Raw genomic sequence first — 14,344 nt, 5'->3', positions numbered from 1 at the left:
CCAAAGATTTACTTTTTGGCTCAAATAAATGTAAAAAATCCACTGGGGTCGTCCTCCAGCCAAATTCAAATTGTAATATCAAGAGCAGAGTGTCTTAGGTTTCTCTATTTTTAAATTACATTGAAAGATTTTTTATTTTGAATGAAAAGAGAGTTCAGCAGAATATTTGGCTAAATGGGATGTATTGTTATAAAATAAATAATGGAACCCAGAAGAAAGATAACTCGGAAAATGTAGTGAAAGATTATGAGATTTATTGAACCCAGATGCTTGACATATCAGAAAACCCTAATGAAGGCCATAAACTGAAAGACTACTCAACCACACTGCATTTTTAGAATCACTGTAAAGTCTTTCGCGACTCAAAGTTTCCATGAAAGAGGAAGTGCGAAGGAACACTAGTGTCTAAAATCAGATGGTTCTCTCTAAGCGTTGCGTATTGATGTGCAGATGTTGGCACATTTGAGGGTGAAAGTGGGCATTGGACAGCCGATCTGCTGGCTTGTGTGACAGGATACAGTCCAGCCTTCAGGAAGTGATCCAACTGACTCATAAAAGATCAAAATATCCCACACACAACAACAAGAACCCAGCAAACCAGGATGTCAGTGTGTTATGACTGCGTGTTATTGTATGCGTCAGCTAGCCTTTGTATTGGTGTACCCAGTGGAGCAGGATACAGCCATCAGCCATGTTGGTATGAAACGCCAACATTCGGATTGCTAATGCTGACTTCCTTAAGATCTCTTCCTCTCTTCATCAGGTACCAACCAGTGGCCCCATGCTGGTGGACAAACTCCCTCCTCTCCAATTTATGAGCCCTCTCTTCACTCACTGGTAAGCTCCCCGTCTCCCTCCCTGTTATATGATGGATGCTCGCTTTGGGTAAGTTACACAGGAAGGACTGAGCTAGCATTACAGGAAGATTCCTGTGTGACAAATGTTTTGCTGAGTAGGGTGGGGGTGGAGGGATAACCAAACTGAACAATACCTGTCCCTAGGGGCTCGCCATCTGTCCTCCACTCCGTGGGCCAGGGTGGGGATGACAGTTGGGGGATGGGTTTAGTTCGGGTTGCGGGTGTTGGGTGGCAGCTGTTGGCTGAATAATTTCTCCAGGATTCCTTCGCTGCCTTGCGACCAGAAGTGCAGATCACCTTTCATCCAGCCTAAACATATAATATGCTAAAAATGTAGCATTACAGACAAATAATACAAAACAGTGTTTGAGCATTCAAGGTTATTTTCAGATATTTTCTCATTGATCATTATTAAGCCATGTGGTAAGCATCAACTTCTTGCTTGTGGAAAAACAACTTGATGGATACATTACCCTAAAATCTGTGTGAAAATCACTTTATATTTTTCAAGTCTAAGCTCTAAAAATGGAAAACATTGAGCTTTGAGAATGCTTAATCTGTATACCCAATGACTCCAGAGCCATTGAGGCTCGGAAGTGCTTAAATATAACTAAAAAAGATTGCAATACGGTTTTTAATGAATACATCGTTCCACTGTCTAAACATGTGGCTTGAGGTCTAGATCACAGTCGAAATGACTCTCATGAGTGAATATGTTTTAATTTATATTATTTGTATCAATTTCTGTAAAATATCCAGCTTTTATAATCCACAAAACATTTGTTTAAAGTTACCTGTCGCTTCAAAATACTTGAGTATAGTGAAAGGCCCAGCTGGATATAATGAATATAACATATCATAGTAATATTATGCATGATAATTGTATCAGTTACGGGTGATACTGGACAATGGTAAAGGCAACCTTTGTCAACAGATAAATGAAAAGTTACACTTGAGAGCTAAAGCTGTAAATCAATTTTTGTGCATCATATTAATATAATGTGGAGGATGTGGACTTTGTGTAACCCATCCCACAAACCAATAGAATAGAGCAATACTGTAAAAGTGCTTATTCAATGTGCACACACACTTGCAAAGTGACTGGTCAGCATCTGTGTGCTTCTGACTAAATCCTACCCTTTTTGTCTGTGTGTCTTTACAAAAACAATCTCTATCTACAGTGTGTTTTTTAGTCTTTATAGATACTGTTCTTTTTTCATAATCCTGTCTTATTCTTATTTGACTTTGCCAGAAAAACAGAGTTCATCAGCAGTTACATGAGCATCTCCAGGATGCCATGTCTTTCTTAAAGGATGTCTGCGAGGTACTCTTCCGATAGAGTCTTTACTCATTACGTGTCCCATGCGTCTTTGCATTCCTCATTTTGTTTTTGACTTGCAGTGCACATACCTCACTATGTAATGTCCTTTCATTTTTCTTGCCTTTCTTGCCGTGTTGTCATGTTATGTTTTAGCGGTTCCAGCTTGCAGTAATTGTCTTAAGTTATTCTTAAATGTTAAATGCTAAATTAATTGTTGAAGCACTCCTGATGTCTCTCTGTCAATTATTCAGTTTAACAGAAATAAAGGCATTTGTTTGACTTTTACAACTCAAGCTGAAACAACTCAATTGATCTTGCATTTGAATGGCCTTCTTTATCTTGTGTTTCAGATGGCTTTCTTTTTCTTTTAAGTCCACACCATACAATCAGTGTTTTCAATTTTTGTCCGAATGTGCTTATACTAAGCTTCTTTGTCTTTCTTTCCCTCTCTTCTCCCTCTCCCGCTCCCTCTCCCTAACCCTTCACTCTTCAATTCCTCTGGTCCTCCCAGTCTCGAATGGAGGATCGTCTGGACAGACTGGATGATGCAATCCTTGTTCTGAGGAACCATGCAGTGGGCTCCACCGCCAGTCTGCCCAGCGACATACACAGTCTGCTGGGACAGGCACAAAATGGGACTATAGCAAGCCTCGGAGCAAACTTCCCAGCCTCAGCATTGGTTCCAAGTCGGACAGCAGCGATGGTATGAGAACTTCACACAAGTGTTTATATCTTCATTTGTATATGGATGTTGCAGGACACGAGGGAGAAAACATTGGTGTAATCCTAAATGTTATTTCAATCTTCACAACACCACCTGTTCAAAACAGTTCCGCAGCCAAGTGTAAAAACAAGTCATTTTCCTGACATGAACAGTTGAATCGCAGTAGAGTAAAGTTTGGTGAAGGAAGTGCTTATATGTTGCACTACATCATCTCTTGAGAAACAGGAGAATATCTTATTATTAATCATGATGTGTTCACCCATCTTTCATCCAAAGTATTTAATTCTAAGGAAATTGAAATGTGCCGGCTCCAGAGGTGATTGGAAATAATATTTTTTTCCACACAAATCAATGCTGAATCTGTTTTCACGTTCAGATTACGTATCTGGAAAGATAATGAATGCAAATGTAATCATAAACATGAAATATGTTTCATAATCATTTGTATGTCACTCATTTTAAATACTCTGAAGAAAACAATGACCTATAGTTTTGCTTTACGAACACCAACGTGTTCAAGTCACGATCATATTAGTCAAAGATAAACAGCAAATCCTCTGGCTGGGAATCTGTAACTCAAGAATAATTTGCATTTTTGCTTGTAAAGTGAATTATATCATGCTAATTATTATTCTGTTAATCAATTTCTTTCAGCTCTAGGGTTATATCCTGCTTTTTAACCCAGTCCCAACTAATAAATGTAAATATTTTCTTCTGACATCCATTTGAAAATTACAAAAAGAAAGAATGAATCGTGTTTTCATTAAGACATAAATATTTCTTTGTGTTTTGTTGGCATGAGGTTCAAAGCTGCACTGTGTTTTGGTCCAACTTTTAATTAGGACTTTTTATGTCCCTCTCTGGTCTCTGCTCTTGAATCTCAAAATTATTTTCAATAGTGAATACAGTTGAATGTTTCTTGTGTTTTGTAAGGCTCTGTGTTTTCACTCTGGTGCAGAAGTTGTTGGATCTTTCAGAGTGACTGGTTTTGTCTGCTAGCAAGAATCCCCCGTGGTTGTCAGAAGAGCTCAGTTTGATGTATTTGTTACACAGAGCTGGGTTGTGGCAGTGATGTTGACCGACTGCGACTGTGAGATAGAACATACTGTGTCTGCACTAACAGCACTTCCTGTGTGGGAAGCGGTCCACTCAGACAGAGCTCACCAGCCTCAGCGCGGCACAGCCACAGGCTTTTTACTCTGGCTGACACCCCACCCTATACCCCCCTTCCATCCCTTTTCATCACTTCTTTTTAACAACCCAGGAAATCTGAAACGTGTGTCTGAACCCGCAGTCTCCACCCAAATAAAGGTCCTCAGCTGTATGGTAATCAGGCCCAGCCATGAAAATGGCAGCGTTCTTTTCTTGCCAGAGCCCGGCTTCCCTCCTCCTCCTCCTCCTGCAGACAAAGAGTTGTTTGGACACCTGTTGAGAGCACAGCAAAGATTATGGTAGTGCTGAGGAAGGGGAGGGACTCGGGGTGGCGGGGTTAACAGAGGCCAACAGTGACTGGGGATCACATTCCTTTAAGAAAAGGAGGGGACACCCTCCACCCTCAGTGACTATTTCCCCACCTTTCTCTAGTTCTCAGAGGGGAAATCAAATAGTTCAAGAACATGTGCTGAACTTCAGGAAGGAGGGGCTTTGTGGTACAACTCTATGGGAGTCGACCATTTTTATGTTATGAATGCGTAGAAAATAAGAAGGGAATATTCAGACTGCTGAGATGGTTCAGATTGACTTCTTCTGAAGCAGAACACAGAAGGATTGGTCTCATTTTAAAGATGAGAAACAGACGTGGTTGTAGTTGTGGTTACAGAGAGCTAGGCCTAAGAATGCAACATGCACACAGTGCATGTGAAGCACAGTGTTGAAGCAAGTCCCTAAAGCATCAGTGTTGGGAATAACAGGCTTGAATTAAATATTAAACACTGAACATTTTGTTTGCAAAAAGATATTCCAATACATACAGGCTGTTAAATAACATCCTATATAAATCTGAACATGTGAAAACACCTTTCCTAAAGTCTGTGACCTGTGTGCATCTGCTGGTTTACAAAAGACTGATCTTACTGATAAGTATCTGCCATGGCACATGAAGTTTATTACTCCATTGTAGGCTCTCAAGAACGCTCTTCTATTGCTCAAAAGTATTTTTATGCACCGTCTCCAGAGCACGTCTGCTTCCTTTCTTAAAAATGTTCTTCCTGTCTGTGTTGCAACAGGGTGGTGCCCACGCTGACGAATCTGCCAGCCTGAACAACAGTCATGGAGGTCTTCCCACCGTCGGCTCCACATCCAGCTCAGAACTTCACCACCAATTGGAAACCTTCAGAGGTCCGATGCGTCCTTCAAGTCCTGTCAGCTCATCATATGGCTTTATGTGTGTGACGTCTTACCTTGGCGTTTACATTGTTGACCGCAGGTCTCGCTTCAGCCCTGGCTGGCCATTTGCCTGCTGGTTTGGAGCTGAAGATGGAGAAACAGGACAAGGACGACATGAACGATAACCTCTCTACCGATGACAAATCAGATGATGAGAACAACAGAAGAGAAATGAGGACACCCAGAGCAGGCACACGCACGAGGTAAGAACATGTTGAGATAGAAATAAACAAAGGATGTTTGGTTCATGATTGGACTTAAAAATGGCTTAAACCAGTCCAGATCTTGAGGATTGTGTTTTTTTTTTGTCCAGTAATTTACCTTGATGTTGTCTAAAGATGGAAAACACAAAGAGATGTTAAGGCTTAGTGCAGTAGTCTTCTAGACTGACAAAAATCGGTTCATTCACTATTCCAAATAAAAATGTTTACATATGTTTGTTTTTTGTTGTTGTGTGACGTTAATTGTGAAACAGTTCTTTCTCCCAAAGCATCACTGAGGACGAGGACCTTAATCCGGAGCAGAAAGCCGAGCGTGAGCGCGAGAGGAGAATGTCTAACAACGCCCGTGAGCGCCTAAGGGTGCGAGACATCAACGAGGCCTTCAAGGAGCTGGGTCGCATGTGCCAGCTGCACCTGAATACCGAGAAGCCCCAGACTAAACTGCTCATCCTCCATCAGGCTGTGACTGTCATAATTAACCTGGAGCAGCAAGTCAGAGGTCAGTGTCCAGTTTTTTAAATAGCAATTTTGCAAATAACTGAAATATCCTCGCTACATCACATCTACTCAATTTTGATTCTTTAAAATGATTCACATAATATTATTTATTATCACATAATATTCCAGCCAGTAATTTAATTTGAGTGTCCTACTGTAAATATGGAAATATATAAAAGAGAAGAGCAGTACTCTGATTTATAGGGAGCTTTTTCACTGACGTATAGCCGCCAAGTATGGATACTCAGCCAAGATATCACAACACCAGTAGAGGAACTGCTAGGAAGCTGTTCAAGAGTAAAAATACGCTGGCTGAAATTTAACATTTTACATGTATAATGTGGAATGATAAAAAAGAAAATGAAAAGAACAAAACAAAGCTTTTTAAGAAAAGTGGCAGAAAAGTTAGATTTCTGTCTCTCTGAACCCACAGAGCGTAATTTGAACCCCAAAGCAGCCTGCCTTAAGAGAAGGGAGCAGGAGAAAGTGTCCAGGGGCTCCTGTGACGCCCAACAAGCCCACCCAGGGGCCCACCCAGGCCTGACTGAAGCATCTAACCCTATGGGCCACCTCTGAGCAGCAGACAGGTACTGTCAACGCAACGGCTGCAACTAACCGTTGTCCTCAATGTTGATTTATTTGAAAATTGTTGTCTCAAACAAACATCAATCTTCAGCAAAGTCAGTAATCTTACCTTATGCTTTTTCTTAACTGATGGAATTTATTGTAATTTTAATTACATTGCTTTCAAAAATGCTATTTTTTTTTTACATTATATATTTTGTAAACATACTTCACAATTTACTAAATTCTACAGAGCCATCTTTAAATTGCTTGTTTTTTCAATTTTGTTGTGTTTTGTAAAATAACCCAATAAAAGTAGCAGGTTTTTATAGAAGCTAGAACTTGTTACTATTTGGCACTCCTGCAATATAAACACCTGATTAATCAATTAGTTGCAGGTCATTTTTGGACATCGATAACACGTCAATTAACATTGACTAGTTGTTTCTGATCTACTCACCTATGCTATAAATATATAAATCAGCAGAAAGTTTATGTTAGAATCAACCATTTGTCATACTTTTGAACTTTAGATGTATCAAAGTTGTTTGGTGCCTTGTCTGATTATTGAGTTGCACCTTTCCTCTGATCAGCGTATTTCCCCCTTCATCTCTCCAGATCAAAATGATCCACATCACTTCTGTCTCGTTTTGAGTCGGTGACCTTGCTTCCCAGTGACAGACAGGACTCAGTTTGTAACACCAATCGAAGACCACTTGAATCAAATCTACGAGACTGACACAATCAAATCCAAAAAGATTGAAGAAGAGCCAAGTGTCCAGCTCCGTGTGACCAGTTTCCATCTGCAAATTTCTCCCCACCTTAAAGAAAAAATCCTCAGCACATATCACTGTCTGCAAGAAGTGTTGTTGCTTCTGAACAATCAGAGACTTTGCAATCTCCTCCAACCGCTTGTGGAAATTGCCCTGTGCCTAAACTGAATTGACAAATGCATTGTAACAGCAACTGTTTTTGTTTGTCTGTTTTGTTTTCTTCTATTTATTATTTTATTCAGCTATAAAGTGTACGTCTAAAGGGAAAATTGAGCAAATTCAAAGAGAAGTATAGTGCTTTTCCTGTTGATCTATAGTTTGTCCGGGTCACCATTAATACTGAGCACTCCACCCTGGTAAATATTTGGCGAGTCCGAGATGAGGGGAAAATATTTGGGCACTGAGAAGATTAATTTATTGGCTGGTTTAGAGGGACATTAATACCAACTTAAAATCATAATTAGCTGTTAGAATTGAAGACGTACGCGCCCCATTTAAAAAAAAGAGGATATTATTTATATTTATATATTATTAATTCTGCCACGAGCCACATATGTTACCAAAACTACCTATGATTGTCTCTGTGTAGTTTAGATCTGTTTCTGTGCTGCTGAGCAGTGGAATATTTGGCCTGATTAGGTAAGCATCAACAATATTCTCTAAGGTTTACTGAAAGCTCAGACGCAGTTGTGCTCTTTTTCCTTGGTAGTGAACAGTGGAAATAAAGTGAGCAAACTATTTGTAAACCTTAGCATTCCCTGCATATTGTTAGTATGTTAACTAAAGTTAGTGTGTTACCTAAAAGAAAGGGCACTGCTTTGCCCATCTCTTTGCCATATAGTGTTACATGTAAGCACTGACATATTTTTGCAGGTTCTCGTCTTTGTTCAGTGTCATTTACATTCTCCTGATGTCAGCAGCGAATGGGCTTGTTTTTGTAATTTTTCCACCATCAGCTAATCAGATAATCTTAATTAGTTTTAAAAAAAAAAGTTCAAAACAACGACGACCACACTTTCTCTTGGCCTGATGAACACATTACTTCCTCTTCTTTCTGTTAAAATTTCAAGACCTTAAAGTTCAGACGCAGTTATTCTGAGTAACATTTTAGTTATGCTTATTTGTCTTGTACCAAGTCATGTCTTAAGGCTTCCAGGATTATAATGTCTAGTTTCAGTGAAGAGAACTTTTTCACTGATGTTTATCATCAAACAATAAGCCAGACCTTTATGTATTTTGTTAAATATCATAGAACTGTAGCACAATAATTTACAAAAACACTTAATAGGATTGTCTTTTATGTTTCAAGACATTGTTCATATCTATTATTTTTTTCTTCCCTAGCTGCGTGCATGCTTTGTGTTTGTCTTTGGTCTTAAGACTTGCTTTATATTCCATTAATTTCTTTGTATATTGTCTTCTATCATTATCTACACCTTAAACAAGGCTGCCACATTCAGAATGAATATTCTGTACAAAAAAGGGACTTAAATTATAATGATGAATGAAGAGTAATCAATGTAAATCAAGAATTTACTTTAAAGATTTATGATTGAAAACCTTTTTTGTGATGAAGAAAAATCAAACCATTTTCATGTATTTTCCGGTTGAATGTGGCCTTGTTCTTTATTTCAGTATTCATGAGCTCGTATCCATGTTGGCAGACTTTGATTGAGTGAATATTATGTCACTTCCTGCTCTTATTCTTAATTTCCTGTTCTCGCGATGTTTCTTTGGTCCTCTGTTTGCCAAGTTAGACTTTGTTGTATTCCAAGATGCTTTTACTTGTATAATATATGAGAAAAAAAGAAATTCAAAAGGAAAAAAACAAACATTTGGCTTATTTTTCACTGTAGTTATCTTAGTCTTTTATACAATAATATCGTAAGAATATTTCTTGAATTCTAAATATTACTCTTTCTAGATTTTTGAACGCAAAAGTTTTGAGTAAAAAGTTTCTTACTTTATTTTACTATATTAGATAGTAAAATGTAGGGTTATTTACAATAGCCTGTCCATTCAAACAATAAATCTACAAATGGCATCTCAAGAACATGGCTGAATTGTTGCTCGTAGTCTCGTCATTCAAAAGACTTCGTACGAGCTACAAATTCCAAAAAGGGCGACCGTCATCTTATTTTTCAGTCTCTCGTTGATTGATAAAATATTTGTTCTTGTGTCAAATGAAAAGGTATTGTCGATGCACATTAAAAAAACTGCGGCAACCAGAATTTGAATTTTCTGTCCTTTTCAACAGAAAAACAATGTAAATAACATTTATGTTGCAATAAATGTGCCATCTTTTTTTTAAAAGTTGTACTGTATGTCCATTTATTGCTCTCACTGAGATTTTTTTTCTTCTGTTTTTGCTCCATCTTTGCATTATTTTCCTCTCCAGAAAGTTTTATTTCATGAAAAGACACAAGAAGGATGAACTTGATGAGCTCAGATACATAGGGGGTTCATTAGCCATCTTCGTTGTTTTTTTAAAAGACATTTCTACAGTGGATCTAGGCCAAATTAATGTTTTATAGTATGACACTCATTTTTTAATACAATACCATCATAGTCTGTATGACAAGTACTCTGAATATATGTTTCTATTTTTAATAAAGTGTGATAGCAGCATACTGTACATGTACTGTCGTCCTACTTTTGACAGGTCCTGAATTAAAGCCACTGCAGCATGCAATACACAAATATTTTTTCAATTTGAAAAATTACATTTATATTTAAAACACATCTTAAATTTGTTTCTTTTCCAGTGTATTAATTCCAAGACTGTTTGTTTTTGGTTTTAAATACATCTTCTTTATGGATAGGCAAAAAACATAAATAACAAATAGATGAACTGAAAACTAGAGTTAAGTATGACATTGATGCAGCCATTATGAAAATAACAAACTGTATTGCCCGATGTATGTAGCTTTCAGTAGACACCAGTTTTCAATATTGTGCGTAAACTGAAGTTAATAAATCCCAAAAGTGTTGCGTAAATGCTGCTCTAAATCTGGAGGAGTGTTGTGTACATCTCAGACCTCGTTACATCTGCACAGAATTATCCTTGCATGCCGACGAGAGCATGAGAGCACTCGTTATATCCTGAGAGGTCTGATTCCAGCTCATTTTTCTGACACAGGTGACACTCTGCCGGCTGCTGTTTTGCTTGTGGTGAGCTCGGTGATGCAACATAAATCATGCATGTCATTTTTCATGATTCTCTCCAGGAAAAGAAACAGAACATGTGAGTGTGTTGGGTTGGTGGCGGAGGGTGTGCATGTGTTCTGTAGAAGTGGGACCACCATGTCTGAAGGCTGACTTCCTGTGACGGCTGCTGGGCCAGCTGACACAGAGTCTTGGCTCACATCCTTGAAGCTCGACCAAAGAGCCTGCTGCTCCTCCTGCTCAGAACAGTAAGATCATCCGCCTCTCTGCTAATCTCAGGATGCATGCTGCACTAAGCTTTTTCTCTCCACTTCACTTTCCCATTTCAGTTTCTTGATTGAATAATAACACAAGTTTCAAATTAGCTTTTCTTTAAAGGACATTCTTATTTTCGTGTAATTTGTACCACATTTCTTTGTGCACATTGTTTTCTATGGGAACTTCTGAAAACTACAGAATTATAAGAATATAAATGTTACAGCTGCAAAGCAAGCAGAGGCTACAGTAGCATGTTATTCAAAAACAATCAAATTAGAAAAGCAAAGTATGAGTAAAACTCTGCTTTTAGAACCTGCAGCTCAGGCTTTCTTTGATATTTTCCTTTAATGTTTTGTGAACTGTGCCGCTGCATGTTGTATGATATCTGTGCAGACGATTGTCAGCTTGGATCGGTTGTTACACAAATCTTTGGCTAGGAGTCACAATGCCTCTCTTCATCTCCGGTGTGAACTAAACAAGTTCAGGTGCAGTTTTCTGAATGAACATCAGCATCTGAGAATTCTAGTTCACCTGCAAAATGTCACTGAACGAGACACAAAAAGACGCATCAGTCCGGATGTCTTGGGGAAGTGGCCTTCTCCATGGTTAAACCCTGTCTCGTAATCTCATGATACAGTTACAGTGTCTTTTGGAGAATAATAATAATAGCACATTGGTTGTTTTGGAGTGAGGACATAAACAGACTCTGTGTAAGCATTGTCACTGATGCCAGTTTTGATATGTTTTCAGTGTTTTAAAAGAAAAAAGGAAATAAAAAAGATGGTTACATGGTTGGGTAATAATCTTTTTTGTCCGGGGGAAGATAGCTCCTTGCCTATGAGTTTTGATGCAGTTTGCACCACTTTATTCTGAGGTATACACATACAGTTACCAGTGAGGATGCTCTTAGTACCAGAATAATACATTTCCATTATACCTTACCCTAATATGTTAAAAATGTCTAGGAAGAAAAAGAGGAAATTGTAATTTTGTAGTATTGCACATGTTTCATTTTCTGACCATTGAGGCTGAACTTATTTTGATTGTTTTGTAAAGTTGTTGGCTGCACACCAGTCCATGAAGAAGTCTTATCGAGCTGCCTCAGAAAAGAATAGCCCTGCTAATGGGTATTATCTCATCTGCAATAATAAACAACTTGCGAGAGTAAGATACAGTCATTTCTCTACCACATTGTATTATTGTATTACTGTTTGGGCTTTAGCCTGTCACACTGGTGCAAAGCCAGGATACATAAACGTTCCCGACATTTTCCTGTCATAAATCAACAACGTAAAAGATGAAATCTAATGAGTTAAATGTGCACCTCAATCTTTGGCACATGTAGCTGGAAAGCCTGCAGTCGATCTGCTTATAATCAGCATACGACTGGGCTGTGTACTGACTGAGCATGCCCAGAGGTCCCAGCAGTAGCACCTCTGCGGAGTACAGAGCTCCGATTGTGTGCTGCTGTAACCCAGCACAGTGGCAAGGAGCTCAGATTAAAGGCTGCGGAGCTGCTCGGCATCTCTGCACACAAACATAAACAGTGGGTCACTACAAAGTTTATGTTGAAGTGATAAGGTTTCTGACGGGAGAACATTTAGTTTATCATTTGTTCAAAATGTCAGAATCAGAATGAACATTCAAAAATATTGTTCTGTACAGTTTAGAGCTTGAATATAATTAAGTTGTACTACTGTACTTAAGTAAAAATGTTTAGTAATATTATGTGTTTTACATTTATATTTTAATTTGTATGCTACTTCATACATCAGAGGTAAATACTTTACTTAGTATTGCACTACATGTGTGTAATCCTTACTACTTCTACAATCAAAAGTTACTTTGATGATTTTTCATTCAAAACATTTGATTAATTTACTGTACACAAAATGCATCACTGCAGATTAAACTATCTAACAGTGTGTCATGTCGTATTTTAAATGAAAATGTTATTTTTATGTATAAGTTTGTGGCATCACTGCTGTTTTTAAGCAAATAATCTAAGTACTTTTCACTAAACTTTTTATACAAACATCCACCTGAGATTCTGAACATAAGGAAACTCTTGTTGTGTGAAATGAGGTGTGTGGAATTAAAGCTACTTGTATTGGATAATTTTAGCCAATGTGAAGTAACATGACCAGAAAATAACAAACATTTTGTTGCCAAAATGTTTTGATTAGGTATTGTTGTCTGAACACAAGCAGCCAAGCAAGAACATGCAGGAGCAAGATTCTGATTCTGAAGATGTTTTAAATATTTTGTGCAATATTTATACATAAAAGAGTGAATATATTAAAAACACCTTACAATATGAAGACCACAAAGTACAGGAAACATAATTTCTCCAAAACCCCCATGGAGTTTATTGAACATGATTTTTTGTATTATTGTCAACAATAATAGAACTTCCCGGGGAAGACCCAGGACACGCTGGAGGGATTATATCTCCCGGCTGGCCTGGGAACGCCTCGGGGTCCCCCAGAATGAGTTGGAAAATGTTGCGGTGTGAGAGGGAAGCCTGGGTCGGTCTGCTGGGTGTGCTGCCACCGCGACCCGACCCCGGATAAGCGGCGGAAAATGGATGGATGGATGGATAATAGAACATGTTAACATACCATATGTATTACAGTGGGATTGTATGACGTCATACAGGTGTTAATGACTTTCTGGTAACGTAGTGTTGAGTATGAACTGTAATATCTTTATTGTGAGAGTAAAAACTAGATATTGACAGAAGCAAATTTGGTTATTATTATTATTATTATTATTATTATTATTATTATTATTATTATTATTATTATTATATCAACGCCGGTACTTTAGTTTCTAAATAATATCCATTCTCCAGTATATGCAGGATAATTTTCAACATTTCTTCATCTCACTCAGCATAATATCTGCCTCTTGTATGCTTTCACGTTGTAATCCTAAACTCTCACCGTCCTGCATCCCACTCTGCTCACTTATATCGATGGTGATGCATTTACTGCCCTCTCTGTAACATGCATGCACTAGTGCCACCACCACCGGTTCGCACTAATCTTTTTTTTTTACAGCTTTATATCCACTAGATGACGCTCTCGGGTTTTAAAGACATGCAGCTGCAAATTGCATTTATGCAGAGTGCAGTTGATAATTATATTGACATCGAGTTTGAGCGGAGCACATACGCGTATAACTCTCCAGGGCATCGAAACATTCGTTTGTACAATAACTGAATATCCATTTAAGTGTGTAACTTTAATCTCCTAATATTTCAGCCTGGCGTGTTTGGCTCATTAGTATAGTATTTCTTCAAAAGCTATACATTTTTTCAGAATAAAAATCATCGCCAAAAAGTCGCTTTTTGCCGATAATTTCTATTATGAAAATTTAGTATTTAGTTTCTACCCATATACTTTAATTACTTTCTCTGACAGCCTGAAGTTTATGATTTAGTTTGATTAAAAGTGTTTTATAATGAGATAATGATGAAGATTTAATAAGAATTAAATAGTAATAATAGGGAAGATAAGGCCTCGCCTACAACTCGCGGTTTAGAAATCTGTTCCTGGACCAGCTGAATGCGTTGG

General features: G+C 38.1%; 1 protein-coding gene across 3 annotated transcripts in view; it reads left to right on the top strand.

The window, feature by feature from the left end:
• tcf12 (transcription factor 12) overlaps positions 1 to 9,973 on the top strand; it is a 68,734-nt gene extending 58,761 nt beyond the window's left edge. The window contains exons 14-21 of one of the 3 annotated variants that reach the window (XM_068575522.1): positions 764 to 837; positions 2,110 to 2,181; positions 2,690 to 2,881; positions 5,128 to 5,239; positions 5,328 to 5,490; positions 5,778 to 6,007; positions 6,440 to 6,593; positions 7,189 to 9,973. In XM_068575522.1, coding sequence (XP_068431623.1) covers positions 764 to 837; positions 2,110 to 2,181; positions 2,690 to 2,881; positions 5,128 to 5,239; positions 5,328 to 5,490; positions 5,778 to 6,007; positions 6,440 to 6,582 — 986 coding nt within the window. In that variant the 3' untranslated portion in view covers positions 6,583 to 6,593; positions 7,189 to 9,973. Of the gene's footprint in view, positions 1 to 763; positions 838 to 2,109; positions 2,182 to 2,689; positions 2,882 to 5,127; positions 5,240 to 5,327; positions 5,491 to 5,762; positions 6,008 to 6,439; positions 6,594 to 7,188 lie in introns of all 3 variants that reach the window. The other 2 variants (XM_068575442.1, XM_068575605.1) reach the window with 2 other exon arrangements.
• Positions 9,974 to 14,344: the final 4,371 nt, after the last annotated feature.

Source organism: Clinocottus analis, unplaced genomic scaffold, assembly GCF_023055335.1.
Source record: "Clinocottus analis isolate CAN_PGR_092001 unplaced genomic scaffold, fCliAna1.0.p SCAF_1, whole genome shotgun sequence".
NCBI classification, from domain to species: Eukaryota; Metazoa; Chordata; class Actinopteri; order Perciformes; family Cottidae; genus Clinocottus; species Clinocottus analis.
Note: the sequence above shows the minus strand (reverse complement) of the source record. Positions and strands in the feature narration are given on the sequence as shown.